The sequence below is a fragment of the Gymnoscopelus braueri genome, assembly GCF_963280865.1.
Source record: "Gymnoscopelus braueri genome assembly, chromosome: 5".
NCBI lineage: Eukaryota > Metazoa > Chordata > Actinopteri > Myctophiformes > Myctophidae > Gymnoscopelus > Gymnoscopelus braueri.
The window spans coordinates 49,781,890-49,809,389 of NC_137606.1; the positions used below are offsets into that span (position 1 = coordinate 49,781,890).

At 41.6% G+C, this 27,500-nt stretch overlaps 2 protein-coding genes across 2 annotated transcripts in view; one reads left to right on the forward strand and one right to left on the reverse strand.

The window, feature by feature from the left end:
• Positions 1 to 1,385, forward strand: part of drc9 (dynein regulatory complex subunit 9) — a gene marked incomplete at its 5' end in the record, with an annotated part of 4,302 nt that extends 2,917 nt beyond the window's left edge. The window contains 2 exons of the mRNA XM_080429275.1: positions 472 to 573; positions 1,129 to 1,385. Of these exons, the coding sequence (XP_080285401.1) occupies positions 472 to 573; positions 1,129 to 1,236 (210 nt within the window). The 3' untranslated portion in view covers positions 1,237 to 1,385. The remainder of the gene's footprint in view (positions 1 to 471; positions 574 to 1,128) is intronic.
• A 454-nt stretch (positions 1,386 to 1,839) lies between these two features.
• The window catches only part of lrch3 (leucine-rich repeats and calponin homology (CH) domain containing 3), a 26,921-nt gene continuing 1,260 nt past the window's right edge, over positions 1,840 to 27,500 (reverse strand). The window contains exons 2-20 of the mRNA XM_080428966.1: positions 22,582 to 22,726; positions 22,124 to 22,250; positions 19,939 to 20,044; positions 18,996 to 19,132; positions 18,672 to 18,781; positions 18,089 to 18,182; positions 17,856 to 17,985; positions 16,938 to 17,080; positions 16,405 to 16,466; positions 15,488 to 15,533; positions 14,939 to 15,040; positions 14,640 to 14,687; positions 14,466 to 14,519; positions 12,384 to 12,417; positions 11,795 to 11,908; positions 11,293 to 11,375; positions 11,065 to 11,202; positions 10,795 to 10,872; positions 1,840 to 7,969 (exon numbers count right to left, since the gene is read on the reverse strand). Of these exons, the coding sequence (XP_080285092.1) occupies positions 7,826 to 7,969; positions 10,795 to 10,872; positions 11,065 to 11,202; positions 11,293 to 11,375; positions 11,795 to 11,908; positions 12,384 to 12,417; positions 14,466 to 14,519; positions 14,640 to 14,687; positions 14,939 to 15,040; positions 15,488 to 15,533; positions 16,405 to 16,466; positions 16,938 to 17,080; positions 17,856 to 17,985; positions 18,089 to 18,182; positions 18,672 to 18,781; positions 18,996 to 19,132; positions 19,939 to 20,044; positions 22,124 to 22,250; positions 22,582 to 22,726 (1,895 nt within the window). The 3' untranslated portion in view covers positions 1,840 to 7,825. The remainder of the gene's footprint in view (positions 7,970 to 10,794; positions 10,873 to 11,064; positions 11,203 to 11,292; positions 11,376 to 11,794; positions 11,909 to 12,383; positions 12,418 to 14,465; positions 14,520 to 14,639; positions 14,688 to 14,938; positions 15,041 to 15,487; positions 15,534 to 16,404; positions 16,467 to 16,937; positions 17,081 to 17,855; positions 17,986 to 18,088; positions 18,183 to 18,671; positions 18,782 to 18,995; positions 19,133 to 19,938; positions 20,045 to 22,123; positions 22,251 to 22,581; positions 22,727 to 27,500) is intronic.

A 27,500-nucleotide genomic window follows, 5' to 3' on the forward strand; every position in this document is an offset into this window, starting at 1 on the left:
AGCAAAAGTAGCAGATCTACAAGCTCAAAACGTGTCCCTTTGCGCCGCGTTTCGAGCTTGTAGATCCGCTAATTTTGCTGTCGGGTTTCTGCCCAACAGAAACGATATGATTTGACCTGTCAGTACAGAGAGTGTGAGGAGGTGGTGTTGGAGGATTCATATTAATAACACTAATGAGTAATGATTATGACTTGACCTTTGACCTGTCAGTACAGAGAGTGTGAGGAGGTGGTGTTGGAGGATTCATAATAATAATACTAATGAGTAATGATTATGATTTGACCTTTGACCTGTCAGTACAGAGAGTGTGAGGAGGTGGTGTTGGAGGATTCATAATAATAATACTAATGAGTAATGAATATGATTTGACCTTTGACCTGTCAGTACAGAGAGTGTGAGGAGGTGGTGTTGGAGGATTCATAATAATAATACTAATGAGTAATGATTATGATTTGACCTTTGACCTGTCAGTACAGAGAGTGTGAGGAGGTGGTGTTGGACGACAGGGTGTTGAAGGAAAACCTCCGCAGACAGCTGGAGAAAGACAACATGGAGAGGAGCGCTGCTACCAAAGTAACTACTCAGCTACATCCCATAATAACCTAAAAGAAAATAAATATGTCACGTTTCAAAATATATTACATATAAAAAAATGGCAAATAGATTTTGAAGGAAACAGCAGGAAATCTCCATTATTCCTTATCTGATCCACAGATCCTTATCTTCCCATTGGCTGTGGAGTTTTTCTCTGTGTTTCTCAGACAGACAGACAGACAGACAGACAGACAGACAGAATTGTCTCTTAAGACAGACAGACAGTGTTGTTTGTTTCTTAGGACAGACAGACAGACAGACAGACAGACAGACAGACAGACAGACAGACAGACAGACAGTGTTGTTTGTCTCTTATGACAGACAGACAGGCAGTGTTGTTTGTCTATTATGACAGACAGACAGACAGTGTTGTTTGTCTCTTAGCACAGACAGATAGACGGACAGACAAACAGACAGACAGACAGACAGACAGACAGACAGACAGACAGACAGACAGACAGACAGATAAACAGTGTTGTTTGTCTCTTAGGACAGACAGACTAATACTTCCTGTATGTGTCCATGTTGTCTCAGGTCCAGGCGTGGTGGAGAGGAACTCTGGTCAGACGAGGTCTGGGTCCCTTTAAAAAAGGGAAGAAAGTCAAAGAGAGCAAGAGGAAAGAAAAGAAGAAGAAGAAATGAAACATCTCTCTGTCACCTGGATGAAGATCAGATGGGAAAAGTCTTCTTTGTCTGCTCTTCTTCATCAACTGTGACTCTCCTTACTGTTGTCAGATCTAGGATCTGATTCTATTCTTCTGTTTGATCTGGAGAAATGAGTGTTAACATGAAACCATCTCCTAAACAAGTTAGAGGACCACAATGGAAATAAGCCTTGGGGATTTCTTCTGTTTTTATGCTCCATCTGTAATATCTTTGCGTATGTTTTTTTTGTGTGCTTTCGTGCTATTGTGCTTTATCACCAAATAAAATCATTCAATCACTCAATCCAAAGGTTTTAATTCCTATGTTGATCTACTCCTGTAGGTAAACCCTGGCTTTAATCCTTACTGACCACAGATAAAATCTAGAGAATAAAACTTAAAAGCTTTTGAAATACCTGAGTGAATCAAACATTGAGTGTGACACACACACACACAGTCAGTCAGTCACACACACACACACACACACACACACACACACACACACACACACACACACACACACACACACACACACACACACACACACACACACACACACACACTAAAGTATGGAACTTATAATATTCAACAACGAAATCAGTGACTCAAATTAGAACTTTTATTTAATGCACCAAATATTCAATCCAGACATGTTCAATGTTTTTATTCATGTTTTTCAGGGACAAAATTCTCAGCAAGAAATAGTGTAAAAATGAAAATACAAAGTTTAAAAATGTAAAAAGGGCATTGTGTTGCTGTAAGCAGGCAGGTCTGGAGCGGGATAGTTCTGTCAGTCAGTCTAGTAAATGAGTCTCTGTAAACATACGGAATGTTCTGTCTCGCCTTTATGACATAAAAACTAAGTATCAAAAAAATTAAATGTCAAGTCAATGACGTCCCTTGACAAAGAGGAAGCCCGGCAACAACCACCAGGGGGCGCACTGGGACCAGCAATGAACCATGTGGAATTCAGTCAAGTGTACCACAGGTGAGTCCATCAGGCGTCTACACGAAGACCCCCCTCCTGTTTTCCCTGTACACCAGTGGTTCTCAAAGTGGGGTTCCGGGACCATCTGGGTTCCTTGACGGAGTTCTAAATGGACCCTTACAGGTCAGTAACTCTGTGTGTGTGCAAATGGACCCTTATTCTAAAATAGCTGAGTGTTGCGACGTGTTGAGAGCTTGTCGATTGGCTAGTTATATTAAAAGGGGGGGGGGGGCTAGGGTTCAAGTGGTTATGAACCTCTGGTCACATGGAGCTAAATGTCTTTAGAACACCAATAAAAAATAAAATAAAATAAAAAACATTTACAAACCTCTGTGTTTCAAACTCCAAACAGTAACTTCAATGATACAAATATCAGACATCTGGAAAATACATGGCTTCTTTTTGCTTACTTATTAAAGAAAAAAAAATATTTGCACAGCCTTTTGAGGTCCTTACAAACCGGGACTGCTTATTTAGTGCTATTAATTTGCATTAATTTCACTTACTAAATTAACAAACTGCTGTTTGTGTCATGAGTATCCACACAGAACGCCAATATTAACACGGCGAAAAAGCAACTTAATTATTTTAAACAAGGTTGATCTTTCGTCGTGAATATAAAGCATCAACCTGTTATGAATGAGGCATCACCAAATTAACAGTTTGATGTAAAATAGTTTTTCGGATCGTTTGTTATTCGTCACATTCCTAGTGTGTAAGGACCATCTCCTCCAACCCAGGGATTGGAGGAGAAACATGTCATTCAAAGCATCCCATGGTCAGCTTAGCCACGCCCGTTAGACCACAAGGGGGGGGGGGGGGGGGGGGGGTAACCCCGTCATTGCTGGGGGTCGTCATTAGAACATGTGGGGGGGAACGTCGCTGGACACCAAACCACGGTTTGATCCACCATCATCAACCCTTAAACCAGCCACAAATTATGTTCATGTTTTATTGTGAAATCTTATTTAAAAAAATGTTATCTTCTCGTCCTTTGACCAGCGAATAGGGACAGCGTCTGTCTGCGTCACCATGGGACCTTGCCTTGTCGTCATGGCAACAAACAGGAAATAACAGCGTCATATATATATTTATATATTTACAGTTAACATTTACACAAGTTGAAACAAACAAACAGACAAAAACCTAGGATGTGGCACTGTGGCGACTGTGTAGTCTCTGACTGGTACAGCACTCATAATGGAGTGGATACTATGATCTAGTATCCATACTGCATACCATGTAGTATGCAGCATGGATACTACGTAGTGTGCAGTATGGATACTATGTCGTATGCGGTATGGATACTACGTAGTATGCAGTATGGATACTACATCGTATGCAGTATGGATACTACGTGGTATCCATACTGGTACTATCCAGTATGGATACTACTGTGTTTATCCATACTGCATTGACACAGTATTAATACTGCATACTACATAGTATCCATACTGGTAGTCTCGGGGGGCCAGGCTGTTGCCTCCCACAATTTTCAAATGCTTCCGTCATACAGTCTGGAGCAACGTTAGCTCTGAACATGATCAGAGGATAAAGCGGATGTGACTCCTCCTCCCTGCTTCCGTTTTGTCTTTACAATTGTGCAAATGTGTCCTAATATAAATCAAAAATAATCTAAGCATATACAGCTTGCTGCTTATCAGAAATGGAAATTCTAAAATAAAATGTAAAGATATTTTAAAACATATTTTCGTGAACGGAAATGACGAACAGATGAAAGCTTCCGTTCTCGGCTTTTGGGAGCTGTAGTTCCAGACTCTTATCCACCTGTTTCCGCGGGAATTTACTGGAGCAAAAATCCTGTGTGGGAAACATCCTGCGGGGGGACCGGAAGTAGGAAATAGCGGCTCAGTGTGTTTACATTTGCCAGCAGAACGTAGCTGTACTGCGAACGGGCCTTTTGCATGTAGTTGAAGCGCAAGGGGGCGGGGGGCGGGGGGGGGAGAGAGTCAGCGCACTGAAGTCAAGGCACAGACTACTGTGTTGTTGACGGACAACGGATGCACGCTTAACACAAATAAAACCTGGCAAAACAGTTGCGTGCATTAGCGCAAGATGAGGATAAATGAAACATTCAGTCTAAATGTCCAGCAACTACTACCAATACTTTCGTATTTGAAACCTTACATTTCTCTAAATATTATAAACTCTTAGGACAGCCTAATACAAATATAATTTATGAAAAGGCTACTATAGGCTACAGTGAAGTCGGACTGAATGACTGAAACGTTTTTTCTTTTTTAACTCTCTTGGTGATTATCTGGCACAGTAGTTGTGGATTAGCAAACTGGACATTAATGTTTCCTTTTCGCGTGCGAATTACTGGACATTTAGACTGAATGTTTCCTTTACCCTCATCTTGCACTAATGCACGCAACTGTTTTGCCATGTTTTATTTGTGCTGTTTCTCATAATAAGCGTGCATCCGTTGTCTGTCAACAACACAGTAGTCTGTAGTGTGCCTTGACTTCAGTGCGCTGACTCTCTACATGCAAAAGGCCCGTTCGCCAGCTGCGAACGAGCTACGTTCTGCTGGCAAATGTAAACACACTGAGCCGCTATTTCCTACTTCCGGTCCCCCCGCAGGATGTTTCCCACACAGGATTTTTGCTCCAGTAAATTCCCGCGGAAACAGGTGGATAGCATTCGGAGAATGTGGAATAGTTGTCTGGCTACGCAAGACTACCATACTGGTAGTTCCGTAGTATCCATACTGCATACTACATAGTATCCATACGCATTACTATATAGCATTCAGAAGAGTATATGTGAATGGGTGAATGTAATGCACATTGTAAAGCGCTTTGGAAAAAGGTGCTATAGAAACGCAGACCGTTAAGTATTCACTGCATACTACTTGGTATACAACACAGTATCCATACAGCCTACTGCATAGTATTCATACTGCACATATAACGTGACCTGATCGCTGTCATTTCCATTCTCTGAACTTTGACCAACTGAAGAGTTGGGAATGTAGTTTCAAATGGTATTTAGCCTCACTCTTAAAGTTAAAGGCCGCCAAACTCCTAAAGTACTTCCTAATCTGGGTGGAAACATAGTCGGTGTGGTAAAGGCGGTAAAGGTATCCTAAAAACAAACAAACAGTGGGGCGTAGCTTTGTCACCAGTCGCCTTCACTGGGCGTTCAAGCCCATACAATCAACTTTGATGTATCCAGACGATTGGTAGGCGACGATAGCCTGACTATACGAGATTAAGGTAGAGCTAGAATGGTATTGACACATGACGACAAACACGTCTTCACAGCACCTATAGCTAATGTCTGGAACCGTTCTCTGACAGTGTTTGTTTACTAGCTTCAAACCTATATTGTATATTGTTGCCTAAATATGTTTTGGGCAACAATATTTATAAAACAAACTGCTTTAACATTATAAGTTGATACCAACACTTATTTAGTTTTAAGCTTTAAAGTTTTGGACCTTCAGACAGAAAGTCACAGTAGTTCATATTAAGTTGCATGGACCGTTTTATCTGGCTGGAAATGACAGAGCAGGAAATAACAGTATCAATACTGTGGGTCAGGTAGCAGTGGTTCTCAAACTTTTCAAGATACAAACATACCCCACAAAATAGTCATATTAAAACTGGGGAGCCCCCACCCTGACAAGCACTTAAGTCATTGAAGTTTGTTTGACTCTTCCACGGATAAATATTGTGAATATAGCCGATCTACATGCTCATAACGCAAGGCGTTGAGAGCATGTAGAATATTTGCCTGTTGCCTCTATTCTTAATATTCTTTCTTACAGTGTATATATATATATATATATATTTGACAATTTGGCCAATGTTTGACCATTTTTTTAATAGTATACGGTAGTCTGTTGATTACTTTTGACGCAGTAATAGTCAAAAGTAATCAATGTGCCAGATACCCTGTATACACTTATACTATCGAGTGCACATTAAGCAAACCATCAGGGGACCCGTCAAAATCATTGGGTGTCCCGACCCACAGTTTGAGAACCACTGTACTGTAGTATTAAGGCTAATTTATGCTCCGTTGCACGGCGGTGTTGTGCGACAAAGAATGAATGGTGCTTTACTGTGTACTGTAGTAGTAATGTAGTATTCCATGTCTCATAACGTCCAAAAGGAAATACACGAGCTTTATCTCCTCAACTGAATGACATTTAAACAATGATGGAAACATAAGACTCCTTTTTCTCACAAACTGGATTGATGAGTATGATTGTGTAGCAGTCAGCCACACACAATCACCTGATAATAAAAATAATAATAATAAACTATATCATATTAATATGGTGCAAAACTACCGAAGCGTATTGCTGCAACCGAAGAACATCATAACAAAATGAGATCAGTATCATGTTACAAGATGAAAAGTTAAGTTATAATAGATTATAAAAGATGTTTTTTACACATAAGATGTTTTTGTATTATTATGACTTGGCTGGTAGACATTCTTGTATTTACCTTGTTATAACTTTATATAACTTCATAAGTTACGCCGTTAAGATGTTAAATGTTTCACGTTATAACGTGATAAGGTTTATATTGTTATAACACTTTTTATTACATTAAAACAATATAAGTTATCACATTAAAACAATATAAGTTATATCACATTAAAACAATATACTGCAAGTTATCATGTTATAACATGAAACATTAAAAACAGTTCCCTCACATAAAAATAAGTTACCAAGTTATAACATGAAATGTTTTGTCATAAGTTACTACTAAATTACGTTATAGCGTGAAATGTTTCACATTATAGCGAGATAAATAGTATATCGTCTGTCGGGTGGAAACCCAACATGTCCAAAACATACTTTACGTTACTTTTCAGGATTCAAATAAAAGAAAATCAAAAGTAGCAGATCTACAAGCTCAAAACTACTGAGCTTGTAGATCTGCTACTTTTGATACTTTTGTATGACGCGCTGTAGTATGAACAAGTAGGGCGTTAACATATGGAGATGAGAGGTTTCTGCCTGACAGCGACGATATTGCTATACCATAGATAGGTTTGTATGTCATATCATGAAAAACATCTGAAAAATGAACCACCCAAGAGTGGAAAACAGCGTCATTTTTTATTACGAATCCTAAAAGGCCAAACAGAAACGTAATTTTTCTTTAATCGCAATTATTTGTATGACAATTAATCAACAATTTAAAATTTGTAATCGTGACAGCCCAACAGGGGACGCACACCTGGTCTGTATCCAGACATGAAAAACATCTGGTCATAACAATAAAACATTTCACATTATAATGTGATACTGATAATTTCTTCTTTTCGTGCCAGCAATACGCTTCTGTACAAAATAAAATAAAAACCCAGTGGACAGAGAGAAAGAGGAAGTTACTGTCTGTCTGTGGTCTATCTGACATAATAAAATGTTCTTTCATAAGAAAAAAAACATTAAAAAAAAAAAGTTGGAAACCGTTTGATCACTTCCTGTCGATGCGATGGAGGACTCGAGGAGACAAGGTTGTGTGTCAGTTTGTCTTTCTGGGATGTCGGTCGGTTGGTTGATAGGTGTTGTTGTTGTCATGGCAACGTCCTGTAGTGTGGGCAGGGTCTACATGGCAAGGGGGATCGTTGCCGCGGAGACGCTGGTGGTGGTGTGTTTGGGCGGGGCCAGCTCCAGCAGAGCGCGCACTGTTCCCGCCACCTGGGGGAGCCCTCGCTCCTCCAGAATACACACAGGAAGACACAACTGAGTCTACAGACACACACACACACACACACACACAGACAGACAGACAGACAGACAGACGGGAGGCGGGGGGTGAACAGAAAGGAGGGTCATGTCAATGGGTGGATTAAAAAAATAATGATAATCACCATGATGGCAACAGAAAAAAAACTACTAATGAACAGCATCAAATAAAGATGAAATCAAGAGAATTAAAAGAACTGGAAAGAAAAGGACTGATTATGAACAGTACCGTGTGTGTGTGTGTGTGTGTGTGTGTGTGTGTGTGTGTGTGTGTGTGTGTGTGCGTCCTATTTTATACTTTGGTGTAGGATAGTGTTGCATGAAAATAACCTGACTACAAGCTCGCAATGCGTCATATCGCAACGATGTTAATGGCTTTTTGTTAAATAACAAGTGGTGATTTTTGGCCTAAGGGTGGCGCTAGAGGAAAGGTCATGGGGTCAGTAGGGTTCACCTTGCAGTCTGCCCGTTAGTTTATGAGATATGTCTTGGGTGCAAGGTTGACATGAGGGTGGTCCTCAAGGAAAGCTTATGGCGTCACTCTAATTGTTACGATTCTCATTAGATTTTGAAATCTTGCGTGCAAATGGAAATTTAACTATAATTATAGTCATATACCAAAGACTATAAAATTGATGGCCGTGGTTATTTATGCCTAAACCTACCCCTAACCTCACAAAAGCTATGCCTAAACCTAACCTTAGCCCTAACCTTAACCTCACAAACACTATGCCTAACCCTAACCTTAATGCCTAAACCTAACCTCAAAACCACGCCCACCGGGGCAAAACACTGGGAGAAGAGTCCGGTACTTGTAGCATCAAGCCGCCTTACGCAACAGAAAAAGGGGCTAGGCTCCTGACCTATGGGCCACATGGCTTGTTAACCGTTGGATCCCAAGCCTACTTACTTAATCTAATTTTATTTCCAATATATAATAGTTTGTTGCTACTTGGCTCTCTATTCTACTTCCAAATGGATGACAGCTGGTGTTTGGAGCGTCCAGCTGTAGCAGGCAGCTGTCGATTACTGATCACTGATTAGCAGGTTCATGGTTACACAACATGAAGTCGCACTTTAAGGCAAAGGGAAACAGAAGGAAGACATTTTGGTCTAACACCTACTGATTGCCTTTCATGCTGGATTGACACGGCTTTAGACTGGTGCTTATACTTGTGCGGTACTTGTGCTTAACTAATAAGGCTCTATTCAAAGCAGCCATATTGGAAAGAAATTGGGCCTCTTCCTTACTTCCTTCACAGGTCTTAGTACCAATGATACTAATGGAGGCTCTGTTCCATTTAGTATAGTACAGTGGTTCTCAAACTTTTTTATTTCAAGGACCACCCATAACTCTGAGAGTGTACAAATGGAATCAAATCCATTTGTACACTCAAGAGTTACACCCCCTTAAGGGGCCATGTGGAACCCGCTCAAGAAACCATGAGGGTCCCTGGACCCCACTTTTGAGACCCACTGGTGTAGCAGAGTCTTTCCAGTGAGCCAACATGCACAATATCAGCACCCTGACTCTGTTTGACCAGAATGGAACAAACCTTCATTAGTATCATTGATAACACCCGTGAAGGAAGTAAGGAAGAGGCCCAATTTCTTTCCAATATGGCTGCTGTGCATAGAGTCTATTTGAATTTGGGGGGGAAAGCGGTTTTGACGGTCAGACACGTGGTTATATGTTCAGTTCACTCTGTTGGCGGCGTAAGGTGGCAGTAGATCACGCACAACACTGACATGATTGACAGGTAGAACAAGGCAAAGCCAGCTAATTGGGTGGGAGGGGAGGTGCCAATGCAGGGCGGGGCCAAGGAGAGTAAAATACAGACTGTCCTATAAACACCGCCCCCTTTCGCCTCTACAATCTCATCAACTGAACAGAGATTCTCCTGTTTGTGTGTGTGTGTGTGTAACAGGAAAAATGGATAAATAGATTCAACAAAACAGGTTCAATTAAAAAAGATGAAAGATACAACAGACAAACAGTCAGGGGGGAAAAGGGAGAGAGGAAGAGAGAGACATGTTAGTTGAAGTGAAATATTTATTACCTCTAGAAGAGACATTTAATATCCGTCTCTTATTCAGAGAGACAGACAGTAGGACAGCTGAGAGACAGACAGTGTAAGAGAGGCAGACAGAAGGACAACAGTGTAGGAGAGACAGAAAGCAGGGCAGCTGAGAGAGACCATGTAGGAGAGACAGACAGTAGGACAGCTGAGAGAGAGACCATGTAGGAGAGACAGACAGTAGGACAGCTGAGAGAGAGACCATGTAGGAGAGACAGACAGTAGGACAGCTGAGAGAGAGACCATGTATGAGCGACAGACAGTAGGACAGCTGAGAGAGAGACCATGTATGAGCGACAGACAGTAGGAGAGACAGGCATTTAGCCTGGCATGGCCAGACTAATATCACTGCGTAGATATTAGTCTGGAATCTCTGTGTCGAACCTGCATTTTCGAGGGAGAAATAAAAAAAATGCCTCTGGTGATAAACCCGCCCCATATGTGCATACTGGGCTCTGATTGGTCCCTCACAACTTCGGAGGGAGAGAAATACAATCTCTATTGAGAGGGGCCAGACCTAATCTGCCACGGACAATTTTCTTTTGCAATGGCAGATTCGTCTGGAAGCAGGCTAACAGGCAGTAGGACAGCTGAGAGAGAGACAGTGTAGGAGAGACAGGCAGTAGGACAGCTGAGAGAGAGACAGTGTAGGAGTGAGACAGTAGGACAGCTGAGAAGGCTCTGGTAGGATCTAATCCTCTCCGTCTCTCTGAATGTGTCCATCTGTCTGTCTGCCTCCGTCTCTCTTACCTGAGGTACTCCAATCCTTCGACAGGCTTCCAGGAAGTTCTCAACGTTCCGTCGACATTTGGCCATCGTCAGTTTGGGCTGCGGACGACAGGTTACCATGGTGATGGGCCGGTTAGGTTACATAATTTCTCTCACTAAAGTCATTTAACTGGTTTAATGTAGGAGTGTTGCTGTCTGCGTTTCACATTTGGTATCATTCTAAAATTAATGACAAAATATCTACTGAGACAGACACGTCCCCCTGGCTTCTACATTTGCATCTACACTCACCACAGCGGGGGAGGGAACGTGGATGCTAGGAACGGAGCGCGGTCTCACGTGATTGGCCAGATGACACAACACCACCCCGTCCGTCAAAGCCGCTCCCAGGTCGCTAGGCAACGACACTTTGAGACGCGCCTCAATGTTCTACAGACAGACAGACAGATACAGAGGTTAACATATATGTTGATTTCATTAATCATTAATTCATTCAGGAATATTAATGAGGTAACATACCTTGCGGAGTTCCTCCACAAGCTCCGCCTCTTCCCCACCCAGAACAGGGGGAGGAGGTCTGGTTTCCTCTGGGTGGCTCTCTACTGGAAGAGACCAAGAGCAAGTTATGAGTAATTTATACATACTTCAAAGTGTCCTGGTAGGATAGAAAAACAGTAGTACTAGAGGTCCTGGCAGGATAGAAAACCAGCAATACTAGAGGTCTTGGGAGAATATAAAACCAGTAGTACTAGAGGTCCTGGTAGGATAGAAAACCAGCAGTACTAGAGGTCTTGCGAGAATATAAAACCAGTAGTACTAGAGGTCCTGGTAGAATATAAAACCAGTAGTACTAGAGGTCCTGGTAGAATATAAAACCAGTAGTACTAGAGGTCCTGGTAGGATATAAAACCAGTAGTACTAGAGGTCCTGGTAGGATATAAAACCAGTAGTACTAGAGGTCCTGGTAGGATATAAAACCAGTAGTACTAGAGGTCCTGGTAGGATATAAAACTCCTCTTACCTCTCCTTTGGTCCTCTTTCTGAGTGAGGCGAAACAGATAGCTATCTGGTCTCTGAGTGGCTCCCCGGCAAGAGGCCACACCCCCAGAGGCAGGGTAAGATGTGGATTGGTTGGCTAGAAGGAGAGAAGAGGCATTGAGGGTTATAATGAGAGATGAACCTAACTTATTATGCTGCTACAATGTCAGAGGAACCAAACTAAAATAATGTTTTACTCTTATGTACCTGTAAACAAGACATTTAGTATTTCAAAGTATTTGTTGACGTTGTTGATTAGATTTTCCTATTTGTCTCATCTGTTTAAGAAAGTAGGTCGCTGATATATTGCACTTTACCTTAGCGCTAGGTATACTCTTAGTTGCTTGTTTTAGAAGAGAATGCACTTAAGTTAACTTCTGGTGATTAGTAGTTTTCTTGCCTACGTATGTTGAATGCACTTATTGTAAGTTGCTTTGGATAAAAATGTCTGTAATGTAATGTGATGTAATATAACAATAACGACCACCTTGAACCTTGATTAGAACTTCTTGTGATATAGAATGAAACAAGGGACAACAGGACATGGTGTTGGTCAGAAGGTGTAATCTTACCTGTAGGAGACAAGGCTGTTGTTCTGTCTTCACCCTGAAGACACACGTTACACAACAGTTAATGAGGGAGACACACATCTTGTTTTAACACAAACACATTTTCTCCCAAGAATTCAGTCAATATGGCAATTCCCCACCATGTGTATAGTGTCCGATAATGGTTGGGTCTGGGGAGGGAGTAGACATGTCACAGGTAAATTGGCATTCCAGGTAAATTGGAAGGGGAGCGCTTGTTTTTAGGCGCGGGGCGGCGAGGCGGGGCTTTGATGCGAGGACGACAACAACAATATAGCAACCAGGAAGCTATAGTGCTCTAGCCTAGCCAGCTCCCAGTTTACATTAGCTGCTAGCTTTGTATAATAGCTAACGATTAGAATAGTTAGGACGTCACATTCTAATACAGCCCGAATACCCAATCTCAACACCGGCCTCAGTGGCGCACTTCGATAATCATTGGACTCCCCATCCACTACCACTGGGAGTCAGGGTTTGACTCCCGCTTGGGGTACTTTTTTAAACAACCGCGGACTACTTTTTTTCGTTTAGTGTGTGTGTGTGTGTGTGCGTGCGTGCGTGCTCGTTTGTGCGCGTGTGCATGCGTGCGTGTGTGGTGTGGGACTCATGTCTGGCTTGCATTGCCCTCTAGCGTTGGTTCTACAGAATTGCCTGGGGGGGGCGTGAAAACAAGCGCCCCTTTTTCAATTTACCTGGAATGCCAATTTACCTGTAACAGACACACTACATGTCTCCTCTGATAAACCAGTCATTAGCTGCTTCTTTTCACCTGACAGTGAGGGCATTCACCGGGAGGCCATAGCGTGTGTGGAGGAACACACTATTCCTCCCAGTTCCACTCCCAGCTGAACAGGCTGAGAGTGGACTACATGTCTCCGCCATGCCTGGAGGAGTCACTTCCCATCGAACACGACAAACTGAGTTTGTTGGAGTTTGTTGTATTCCCCAGATACAACTGAACGCCCATAGACTGGCAGACAGACAGATACTCAGACAGAGACAGACAGAGACTCAGACAGACACTTAAGCCCAGTCCCGACCAAAGATTTGCAACGCAATGACTTGCAACTTGCAACCACATGCAACAGAATACTAAAACTGGGGTTTGCAGACAGGGCAGTCCCTAAACTGGACAAAGACAGAGTGACAGACACATCAAGGCGAGGAGCAGAGATCGTTTACCGTTTCCATAGCAAATCAACCAATTATATTATATTGTATATATATTGTATACTCTTGTATAAAAATATGAAATAGCTATGCACTTTTCTTTCCTTTATCCGATTCGCTTGCTCTATTTTTCTCTCTCCCTTGCCTTTTGTCTAGTGTGTGCAGTAAAAAAGAGACGCGTGCGTTTGTGTGTGTTACAATGACAGATGTCAGTGTAAGCAACGTGTTTGTTATCAGAAATGCGTTCAAACTTTTTGTTTGAGATTGTTTAGACAAATTGAATCACATCACTTGCGAGTTGCGACGCAATGAGCCGGCATGCGCCGACCTGCAACGGGAGACCGCTGCATCTTTTCTCTGCAACGGTTTGGTTACATCGCGTTGCATTGGTGTGGACTGGGCTTCAGACAGAGAGAGACAGGCAGGCAGAGAGATAGACAGACAGGCAGAGACTCAGACAGAGAGAGAGACACTTAAAGCATGCAAGGTGCAGTACCTGCAGCAGACAGGAGGGGGGGCTGCTATCTGCAGGAGGAGAATTACACCCTCCTACAGACTATGAGAGAGAAAGGGGGGGTATAGAAAAAGAAAAGCAACAAGTAAAGACCAGAACAGATTAAGAGAAGACTTTAAAATAAAATATTAAATGGAGCATAAACAAGGAATAGAAAGAGGGGTGATGTTTGTTGACACATCTCCATTGTGCTGATTGATTGTAGATCATATATTTTCAAATAGCCGGGGTGTAAAATAGGGCTTAACCACTTAAATCCTATATACTTCACTGACTGGAGTCCCCCAGGGGTGGTTTCAGTTTTCAGGGCAGTAAAAAGTAATAGTAATGTAGCTTTTTGGGGTGTGTTCGTCACATTCTCGGGGGTGTGGCCAAGCTCTTACCATAAAGAGAGCAGAGTCATCTGTGTGGGTGGAGCGTCTGGAGGGATACACACTCTGAACGAACACACACACATACAGATAAAACAAACACAACATGACAAACATTTCCATAAAAACACACAGTTTTACAAGAATACATGACAGCAACAACAATAACAGAGATACATCACTCACGTCGCTGTCTGTAGGACTAGATTTACTGGGGCTCTGAGCTGCTTTATGCTGAAACACACACAGACACACACAGAAAGAAAAAAAACACGGTACAAGACAATGATTACATTAATTGGCGAGATTTTAACATTGAAATCAAAGGCAAATGTATTTTATTGTTTATTTGCACATTCATAATAAACAAATTTGTAACAATAGCAAAATATTGGGTTGTGCAGGTGAGATTAGAAAAACCCTGTGGGGTTTATAAATGAATCTCACCTCATTTAACAACAAAAGTACCATAGAAGTATGTTTACCTTCAAGGAGTCTCTCTGTAGAGGTCGTGCTTTATGTCTCTCCTCTTCGTACCTCAGAGCGGCAAGCTGGGCCTCCCGCCGAACACGCTCCACACCTCCTCTCTGACGGACGGACAGACGGACAGGTATGCGAGTCATGCATGTGTGTTTCATGGACATTACTAGTAGTGGTGAAACAGTTAATTGAACTAATCGATAACAAAAATGTATAAAATCCATTTGAATAAAATATTCGATTTTAGGAGGAAAAGTAATTATTATTATAATTTTTGCCCCCCTAGTCATGATAGGCAACGAACATATTCTAAAATAGTAGAAATGGCCGATCTACAAGCTCGAGCACTTGTAGACCAGCTATTTTCACGTGACACCCTTGTACAATGAAGTAAAAAACAGGACTTCAGTGATTAATCAGACTAATCGATTAAGTCAATTAATAAATGAAAACATTATTTGCGTTGATATGTTGATATAAAACAAAAAAACAATTCAATTGTTCGAAGAAATAGTTGCATCCCTAATTAGTAGCAGACAGACAGAGTGGGGTACCTGATTATGAGAGATAGAGGGCGCTGTTACACCATCAACCACACTCCTGAGACGGACAGACAGACAGTAAGTTAATATGTTAAGAGGATGTTAAATGGTAGGCTACTACACTCATGTCATACAATGTAAACATGGATGATTAGATTTAAAGATCATATTTGGATCATGTTACTTTAATATTTGATTGTTTTCAGATTTGTATGAATGAGTACAACTGCAAAACAGGTATATACAGGAGACGGGTCTTCTTCAATAGCTGTATGTGTCTCAACAAACGAGGTACTGAATTCTTCAATAGGCTGCATTTGTCTTAAACAAGTTACTGAATTCTTCAATAAGTTGTATTTGTCTTAAACAAGGTACTGAATTATTCAATGGTAGGTTGCATTTGTCTTTAACGAGGTACCGAACACACGGTCTGTGCAAGCAACACAGAAGTGCGTAGCACGTCCTAATTTTTCCACCACTGCTCTCTCGAACCTGGTGATTAATCATTAACCCACAGGATTTATTATTGTCAGTCTTATTAAAAAAGATAATGCCTACATAAAAGGGAAACTTAGATGGCGTCTTTTGCAACATAGTAGGCCTAGCTGTCCATCGAGGCTCTTTACACTGACGGGGATGCATTTGGGATAAAAGAGAAAGTGATTCAGACACGCAGCAAAATACTTTTCTTTTCTTTTTTTCTGAGCGGTGTGCGGAGCGAGAGGTGCGCGGGGGGGTCAACATTAGATAGATTATTATTATGTGCCGTATCGGACCGGAATTAATCGAAATCGGATCTGTTTTGATGCTGCTTGATCGGAATCGGATCGCAAAAACCTTGATCGCAGCACCTCTACTATTACGTACAGTATGCTCTTCTAGTGCAGATCCAGGGGAGAGTGTGTGTGTGTGTGTGTGTGCTCGCGCACCTGTTGTGTCTCCTTGCATCCTCTGCTCTGGAGTCTCTGGAGTTGGTTTTAACCGGAGAACCCTGGGGATAGACACAAAAACACACACACACACACATCAGAACAATTCAAACAAGACTAGGGCCCTACTTAAAACATCTAATACATGTGTCCGTTTACTGTACCTCTCTAGTAATACTACTGAGTCTCTATAGATACATTACCCTCCTCTAAACTTCCACACTCGCTCAATCCACTCGTGGCTTTTAGACCCCATCTCCCAGACAACGTAGTTTCCATGCCATAGCCAGAGGAGACAGTCCGGTCCGTCCAATAACAAAACAAACCCCTCTGAACTTAACACTTGTTGTACACTCGCTGTTTCTTGCTCCAAGCGGCTTGGGAAGCTCACTCTCTCTCCGGTCTCGGCTCCTCCAAAAGCAAATTACCATTTGGGACACGAACAATTTCCGAGGTCAAGCTGAAGGACCGAGTGCGGAGTGAGCGAGTGAGCAGAGATTTGGGTATTGGAATTTGTAGGCGTGTGTGTGTACCTCTCTAGTAATACGTCTCTCTATGTACGCCATGAACTGAGAGCTGAGGCTGACGCTGGCTCTTCCTCCCCTGCGTCCATCATCATCCTCGTCGTCTCCAGGACAGCTGTCTATGAAGTCTATCTGCTCCTGGTCTGGGTCCACTGGGCACAGAATGAATGAATGTCTTAATTGCAGACGCATGGTCCATAGAAAAACATACAATTACATACAACAAGGAATCAAATAAAAACTGTCCAAACGAACATGTTAGACAGGCCATTTGGGACAGTTACAAATACAGGCTTTTAAGCCAAGAGGAGTATCTAGTGCAGCTCTTCACAGGGTTACTTATACTGACAATGATGCTATTCACAGACTCATCCAAATGACACATTAAGTTCCGAAGAACAGCTTTAAAAGTATGGACTCTTGCAGCCACAAACATTTCACTAGTCTCGCACTGCACCATCTAGGCCTTTTGAGTACAATTCTCATGGCATCATTATAGGCTACTTTCTGAAAACTTGCGCTTTACACAGATACACTGGAGACAGTCAGTCATTCATTGTATACAGATCTGTGTCCACTGAAGACTGACACACAGAGACATTATGTTACTTTTCAGGATTCAAATAAAAGAAAATAGCAAAAGTAGCTAATCTCATTTCATTTATGAAAAAACACAAACAGTTAGAATATGGAGATTTCTGCCCAACAGCAACGATATGAAACAACTTATCAGGAATAGTTTTGATGATTCTTTATTCCAGGCACGTGGGTGGCGTAGGGGTGAAATATCTGTCCACCCACCACCACAGAGAATAGGGTTTAGAGTTTAATTATTTTCCTAAACTCATTCATTCATACAGATGTATGTCCACTAAGGACAGGATCAAATGTCTTGGTGGACAGACAAAGTTTATCATATTGTCTCACATGTTCCGTTGGCCTGCAGGGACGGACCTCCTGGTTCTCTGCGTTGGTGTTGGTGTTGTTGTTGGTGTTGTCTCTGCTCTCTGCTCAGCTCTGACACCCGCACAGGAAGCTCACTACACTCCTCTGTCGGCTGAACACACACAGGATGTAGTAGGGAATTAATACTGAATGATGGCAGGAGAAGAATGGGCCATGTGTGTGTGTGAGTGTGTGTGTGTGTGTGTGTGTCTCACCTCATTCCCAGACCATCTCTTGTGTCCGCTGTCTACACTGTTAAAACCAGAGTCCAACGCTCCATATGGACGACCGAGGTACATGTCCTCAGTACTGACAAAGAAAGAGGGAGAGAGAGAGAGAGAGTACAGGGTTAAACTGTATGGTTCCAGGGTGGTTAGAAGTGGGAATTGCATTCTCGGCATGCCCCGGGACACAGGAAGCTCCATTCTTGTGTTATTGTTTATTAATTCATTGTTATTAGAGCATGGGAATGTGTTGTGGGGTTAGAGTAATGGGTTTTATGTGTAGAGTTACACCAAGGCGTTCATTTAGCCATTTGTTATATGTTTTTGTAATGTTACACCATGACTGTGACATGTCTTTGTTTTTTGATCACCCCATCATCTCCCTTTTCCCATTCATTTGAGTTGGCGTTATGTGGTATTTCTGTACTGCTGCCACAACTAAAGAGTCACTCCTAGAGAAGTGTCATGGCTATTGATACTGAACAGAGAGAGAGAGAGAGAACAGAGACAGACAGAGAGACAGAGAGAGAGACAGACAGACAGACAGAGACAGAGAGGGAAACCTTGTTCTCACCAGGAACTGAAGTTCAGAGGTCGTCTGTCGTATTCTGGGAGATCAGGTGTCGTTTTACTGGCCTCCATGTTCAAATACTTAAATATATGGACCTTCCCTTTAATACATATCTGTCAAAACAATAAACAGCAGACCTTCCCTTTAATACAGACATGATCAATAAACATAATTGTGTGTATGCTACTAAGAACGTTTCCACAAACATAGTGGCATTCATCATTTATTTATTTTTGTCTTATTATGTGCAGCAAGCCACACAAACCTTTTGTGAAATGTGTGTGTGTGTGTGTGTGTGTGTGTGTGTGTGTGTGTGTGTGTGTATACCTGTGCAGGTGGGTTGTGCAGGGGGTTGTTGTCCAGGATGATGGTCTGCAGGTGGAGCAGGCGTCTGTAACACACTGGGATGCAGCTCACCTTGTTACAGGAGAAGTCTAGACGCACCAGAGGCAGGTCTGCCAACTCTGATCACACACACACACACACACACACACACAGGAATAAATCAAAATAAATTTCACGACTGAAAATGTTTGTAAGACCAAGTCCTAATGTGCGATTTGTGAAACAGTGTGAGAGGAGCCCCTCACACACTAGCGCTGATTCCAAAACAATTAACATAATATGTACAATTATATATTTTTTATAACGTCCCTGATGTTCTACATACTGCCAACCAGGTGAAGAAATCACAGATTGAGTCTTTAACCTTTGCTTTTTTATGAAATATCCGAGACTATTAGGATGTTATGGAAGATGCTTCTGAACATATTGCTAGTTTGACCACTTCAAATGATCTAATCTTAAAATAATCAAAATTAGCCGATCTACAAGCCCTCGTGATCTTGTAGATCGTCTATTTTCGCTGCGCAACATTTCATAGAAGACATGCTGACTTCTATGGAATACAAATGACTGAAATCAGTCGTGGCGACTGAGAACTTTAATCCATGCATTTAGCTAGTTACAACTCTGCTGTGATAGTTCATGTCTTAACCAGAGGGACCCCTATATGTTCAAACAGTAATTACGGTAGATTATTACAGTAGAATATAAAATATTCATAAACAATAGCCTTTAACTGACAACACGTAGGGCCAATTTTGGCCAAAGAGAAACGCCGGTTCGAAGCACATGGGGTCATGATGACAAAGGCCTTGTTTTCATGAGCGAAGAAGGGAGAAGTACCCACAATGCAGTTGAGAGTGTTGGACTACTTACACATTCAGTCTATTCACCATTGTTTGTGTGTGTGTGTGTGTGTGTGTACCTGGGGGTAATGTAACAAGGTAGTTGCGTCTGATGTTGAGGTCTCGTAGTGCCTCCAGCTGACCAATCTGCGACGGTAACGTATCGATCTCATTACAGCTGACATCCTAAAACACAATGCTCACTGTTAATATGCATATTATCATGAAGCACAAGGCTCACTATTAATATGCATGTCAGCATAAAACACAATGCTCACTATTAATATGCATGTCAGCATAAAACACAATGCTCACTATTAATATGCATATTATCACAAAATACAATGCTCACAATTAATATTCATACATATTATGTATCATACTGTGAGATGGAGGATGGCTGATTTAAGCAGTCACACCTGGCCTGAGTCAAACTATAACCCAAGACGGAAATAGCAAGACATGCCATCTCCGGTTACTTCCCGTATCTGCGTGACGTAGGTAGACACCTTTTTAGGAGAGCGGAAGCAGGTTGGAGTCTATTCATTCCAAAGGAAGGGTGAACGTGTACACAGCTTCTGAACCATTCTTTAGCTCCATGGTTACTGAACTAAATATTGGACCCGATCGTCACAAGCCACACAATATTTACTTTCTTTAGATCAGGGGTTCTCAAACTTTTTCATACCACGACCCCATATTATGAGGGATTTTTTTTGGGGAGCAGAACCGCTTCTTTAGAGAGACAAATCAGGAGAAAATCAACTTTCTCTATCAAAGCAGCACACTCTCGCGAGATTTGGGAAGATATCTGAAGAGCCGTCCATCTGCAGTCTGACGGACGAGACATAGAGGGCTCTGTCCCCATAAGATGTTCTAAAAACTGATAAACTGAGATTCTATGTGTGAATATACAGTAGTATGTGAAATCATTATGGACGTATTAAAACTTTCATAAAATGTGTGTTCCAATGCACAATTATATCACCCCCTCGAATCCCACTGCCCGCACTCTTTTTCCGACAACCGCAGACTATTTTTTTTGCCAATAAAGTACAGTTTTGGACCGCGACGGAGGCGCGCAGTCTCAAGCGAACTTGAGCCACAAGAGGCAGCACCGAGCGAGCTAAAGCGAGCGAGTTGCCGTGCCGAACTCAGTGCCACACCCAGCTCTGAGTCCAGTTATAGTTTGACTGCTTAAATCAGCCATCCTCCATCTCACACATACATACATACATACTGATGAATACTCATGTGAAAAGATTGGTACAATTATCAGACTAAAAATATGCTATATAAGCACAGGGTTTATGCACATTTTGAACTTCTAATTTCATGACGTTTCAAGGACTTTATAACAATCTTTCATGACCAAAAATTACCACGAAACACATATCCATGTGCAATATACGGTATATCTCAGATATGATCGCAAATATGCTTTTGTGATTATTATGTCCAAAATATAGCACGCCTACACACTGCAATACAGATTTGTAGCTGTGGGAGAGTTCTATTTATAGATCTTTCAAATGGATTATTGAGTTTCTTGCTCTGAAGGTGAAGCGTCATTGCAAATGCCAATTTTGCTGTCACTTTCATAGACTTGGAAATAATTCCACACTGCAGACATAGTCTGCTGTGTAGGTACTGTAAGTTAACACAAGCTGTTTTTCCGTCAACACATCTGGTTGGCACATATTGTAATTAATGCATCGTCATATCGTCTCTGTCAGGTGGAAACCATGTCCAAAACACGCCGCGTTTCGAGCTTGCAGATCTGCTATTTTTGGTGTTTTTTTGTGACACTGTAGTAGTATGATCAAGTAGGGCGTTAATTTACGAAAAAACACAAAAGTTGGAATATGGAGGTTTCTGCCCGACAGCAACGATATGAAGCAACATATCAGGAATCATATCAGATATTTATCCCAGGCCTTTGGGTGGCGTAGGGGTGAAATTCCTGTCCATCACCACCGAGAATAGGGGTTCAGAGTTTTATTATTTTCCAAAACTTTTCCAGGCCTGGAAAAGACTGTTCTCTAATTCCAGGACCTTTTCCAGGTTTTTCATGACCGTATAAAACCTAAGTAGCAAGTCAACTCATTTACAATTTACAATTAAGGCATTTAGCAGACATAGTAAATCAACATAGCCAACAGAAGGACCTGGCATCTGTCTACATGATAACATGCTATCTAATTTTAGACAGTTAAATGGCTGGCAGACAGACAGACAGCACTGACAGACAGACAGACAGGTTACCAGTTCAGTCAGGTGTCGGAGCTGTCCCAGTTCCTCAGGTAGAGAAACCAGCTTGTTGTTGCAGGCGATCAACACCTTCAATGGAAGATTACACACCACCGGTGGGAGGACAGACAGCTGGTTACGACTGGAGAGACAGGTAGAAAAAGACAGCTGGTTACGACTGGAGAGACAGGTAGAAAAAGACAGCTGGTTACGACTGGAGAGACTGACAGGTAGAGACAGACCGATATATCGGTTTGACTGATATGATTCATTATTATGGGTCAATATTTGATTTGATGAGTGGTAAAACATGAGTAATAATTGGTGGTCTACGATTCTCCAAAATCTGAATATGACCCAAAAGTCTGGCATCGGTCAGGCTCTATTTATGACTGGAGAGACAGGTTGTGTGTGTGTGTGTGTGTGTGTGTGTGTGTGTGTGTGTGTGTGTGTGTGTGTGTGTGTGTGTTTACCTGACATTAAGGTGCGTTAGGTTCTGCAGGTTGAGCAGCACCTCTGGTAGTGTCCTCAGACAGTTCTGATACAAGTTCAATGATTCCAGAGAGACAAACAAACACACCTCTACTGGAACCTCACACAGACGGTTCCTAGACAGATCTACACACACACACACACACACACACACACACAGAGAGAAACAGACAGACCATTTTTTAGCAGGTGATTAAACCTTTAAGTCAGTTTACTGAATGAATTAGTTAAGTCACTGGTATACTAATCTCTCAAGCACCACTGCCCTAAACATGTAGTGTTGCTGTTAGTTGGAAAAGTGCACTAAGAAAGGGGAGGAGCCAAACCGAGTTTCTGTTTCTTAAAAAAAGGATTTGATGCCCCCAGAGGCAAAAAACAAGGGGTAAAAAAATTGTTTTCCTTTCTTTTTTACCCAATGGGTTACCATAGTTAGTTAAACTACTTCGCACAACAAAAAAAAAACTGGTCAGTAAAAAAAAAAGCCTGCAAATGTACAGATGGTGGACACTGGACAGTGTCTTACTGGTCAGTGGTCATGATGGACTCGTCCATCCCTATTCTCCATAATCAACCCCCCCCCCCCCCACCCCCCTCCGACTAATCGACTTGGCTATCAGTCGGAAATTGACGCTTTCATTCGGAAATTCATAGTCAGGGACAGCCCTGGTCACCATAGAGCCCCTTAACCACTTAAACCCCAACATCCGTATTGTGGGAAAAGCTTTCGCAGAAAATAGCAGATCGACAAGCTCACAACGCGTTGCAACGGCTTTGTCGATCGGCTATTTCCAGCTAAGTTTTTCCCACAATAAGAGAAAAGACTCCGGTCAACCATTTGGGGTTTAAGTAGTTAAAGCACTGTTCAGCGTGTGCCATGGACTCTGTTCACAGACGTTTTATAAAACGTAAACACAGCTGCAGCTGATAACATTTAAAGTAGTGGGACAGTTTGACAGTTACCAAGCACTGACTGAATACCATTGACTATTATCAGTGCATGTTCTTTGACATACCTAAATCAAACTGATTAGTTTAATTAGCTGCAGCTGTCTTCTTTATGCTGCTCTGACATGTCAGACTGGAATGGCAATGGAACAGACAGCTGAGGCTTCATTAGGTTATATGGTATAGTAAGTAAGGTACATTCTTCATTTATAAAGCGCTGTTGAAACACGAATGACAAGCTGCTGTACAACGAAAAACCACAATTACATAATAAAAATGTTAACGGAATAAGACTAAAATAGGAACAGATAAACAGGATAAAACAAACAAGTTAAACAACAGACCATAACCACCCTATATGCTTATTGACCCGAGTCATACACTAGCCCCCCCCCTCCTCCTTTTTACCCTCTGCCTCTCTACATCAAATAAATATACTCGCCAAAAATAGCCCATCTATTAGCTCACAGCTTGTATTCGGTTATTTTTAGCCGAATGTTCAGTTCACCCCAGAATAGGGATGCTAGAATCACGTGGTTATAAAGTGCACAGAAGACAAACACATTACAAGACATAGATATGGGTGCACAATGATCTCATTGTGATCTACTTAATATATTATTGCTGCCACTGTATCTGTAGAATAGCTACTGCGGCAGATTTAGAGAGTGATATAAGTGGTATTGAAGTGGTAAGTGGTATTAAATAAATGCGTCAAGTGTTCTGTACAGCGTTATAAAGTTGAGCAGAGTTAAGAGGAAATGACATAATGGGGTAATGAGATCAAAGAAACGACTTTCTTTCACATGCTGTTATATTCCACGCACGACGAGTAGACAGACTCGAGTCTGAAATCCTGTTCTGTGCCTGGAGTGAGCAAGGCACACTAGGGCTGTCACATTATATTCATATTTTGATTCAGATTTGCATAAAAAACACCAGTTTTGAACATTGATGGCTAAAATTAAAACTGACTTCATATTTCCAGTGGGTCTATATGAGATCAGGCATCTATGATGGATCTATGGTGTACAGTATGACTCTGTATTTGAGCAGTTGGAGGTTAATCCATTAAGACCGGGAACGCATCCGTGTCATTTTAAGATTTCTTTGGCTATTAAAAAATAGCAGATCTACAAGCTCATAGCGCTATGAGCTTGTAGATCTGATATCCTTTGAAAAATCGTGGAATATTTGTTCAAATCTTTGAATATATATATATATATATATATATATATATATATATATATATATATATATATATATATATATATATATATATATATACAAATGTTGGCTTTAAAATTGAGCTTGTATATCTGCTATTTTTGAATAGCCAAAGAAATCTAAAATGACAAAAAATGCGTTCCCGGATTGAATGGGTTAAGTGCCTTGCTCAGGGACAATAAACCAGGCGACACAACAATGCCCGGAGGAGCAGAGGAATGGAACCAAGGACCTTCCGATTCCTTGCCTCCTCCTGACATACTACTGTACTGCCCCCCACCTAGGGTTGGGATCCGGAACCGGTTTATCCAACTGTCAGAGCTGGTATGTAAATGATATGTATTTGGCCGTGGAGCCCCCGCCCCCCCCCTTGCAAAATATGTTGTTCCAGGGACCCCCAGAAGCAAAGATTTGAGTTAAAAATGTTCACTTTAAAAAATATACATATTCAAGCATTTGCACACATTTTCAAGATTTTTCAAAAAATAGCACATCTACAAAGCTCGCTTGTATATCTGCTATTTTTTAATAGCCAAACTATAAAATAATGCTATAGCTAAAATCTAAAATGACACGGATTGAATGGGTTAAGAGAGGGAGTCGTTAAGGAACCGGAATCGTTTAAAACCTAAAAGGATCCCAACCCTACCCCCACCGTAGAATAGTGAATGCTGTGCTATGAGTGTCACCGTCTTAAACCACATGAACCCACCACAGCATCAATATTTGGGGCATGTCGTGTCATGTTAGGTGAACAACATTCTGCAAAAATACAATAGGCAATATTCTGCAAAAATGTCGACGCTCACGTCACAAGCCCTCGCAACTCAGCTTGAAACGTGGCATTGTGACGCGTTGTTGTGAGCTTGAAGCTCTGCTATTTTTTTTGGTGTAGAGGGAAGAAAGCAAGGGGGCCTAGTATAGACCCCTGGGGGACCCCGGTCAACGAAGCACTACCAATGATGCATTTGGCAGTAGAAAATCGACTGATATACAGACAAAGTCACAGACAAGAAGACTGATAGACAGGCTTACAGACAGACAGTATATTTTAACCACCTAAATCTTCTATACTTAGTAAAACGGACCCGAGTTACAACTGCACTTGGTAAGCTCTTTTTTCTCTCTACACCAAATCTCTTCGCCAAACATAGCAAAAGCTTAAGCTTGTAGATCGGCTATTTTTGGCAAACGCTCCCCCCAGATGCTGAGGTTCAAGTGGTTAACACACACACTGGCACATGATGACAGTGACACTATGACTATCAAGACTGCGCGCACGCGCATACACACACACAGAGTACATTTAGAAGTAGGAACAATGCACACAGCACCTTCCAAGCGCGCTATGACCACCAATGTATGATCCATGTACATACTGTGTAATAACGGTTTCTTATTATTATTGCTGCTCTTATTTATTATTTCTTTGTAATTGTTTTCTTTATTGCTGCTACAATGTTGAGGAACCAAAAACATATACTTTGTACTACTCATATGTACTGTGAGATGAAACAATAAAGTAAAACATTGTGAATCTTGAATAGAGAGAGAGACTGACACAGGCAGACAGACATGTCGCTAGACAAACAGATGTACAGACAGAGACATATGGATAGACAGACAATACAGACAAACAGATAGACAAACAGACATAGATAGAGATATAGACAGACAGACAGGTAGACAAACAGACAGACACAGATAGCCAAACAGATTATCTATCTATGTCTGTTTGTCTATCTGTATTGTCTGTCTGACTATCTATAATAGATAGTCAGACAATATTATATATCTAAGATTGACATATAGATAGACAGACTGACATAGATAGACATATAGACAGACATATACATATATATAGACAGACACGACACAGATAAGACAGGCATATCTATGATATAGATCGAGACATATATAGACAGAGACAGACAGTCAGATGCTACGTAGTGCCATTGTCGTTTCAGCAGCAGGCTGCGTTTGTTTTGTCTCCACCGTCACTGAGCTTTCTGACGGGACATTCTAACGTGGTCTCGGGACTTTACAAACAAACTATACAAACCAGTGTGTTTAACACACACACACACACACACACACACACACACACACACACACACACACACACACACACACACACACACACACACACACACACGTTAAACCATTTACCCTCCACTTTAACCGACCGTTTAACCGACCGTTTCTAAACAACCCGCCCCGTGCTCCGGGGAGGAGAGCGTCTGCTAACCGAACAGCTCCAGACAGTTGAAGCTAACGCTATCTATGGCTTCTATATTCCTCAAGCTTTGTTTGTTTGGGTCATTGTTGTACCGGGGTTTAAATTAACACGCTGGACTTGCTTTCACATAGTTGACGTTGATTAAATCAATTATGATCATCAGGAAAGGGTTCCAATACAATCCTGCAGTACTCTACCAAGCACCAACTCTCACAGTTCCCAAACTTACTGCTGTTACACAGACCCCGACGACCTATAGATTTATGTGACCCCTCCTCAGTCAGCACATCATCTTCTGTTGTTTATGGTTTATTATTACCATGACAATTGACACCCATGACATAACATGTTCTATTATTCACCATGACACCCTGTCTGTCAGCGCGTTAGGATATCAGGTGAACTGGTAGAATTATTGTTGATTATGTATTTATGTATGTATAGGCAACATTCATATTTCATGAATGTGAGGCTGACTGTTAACATCCT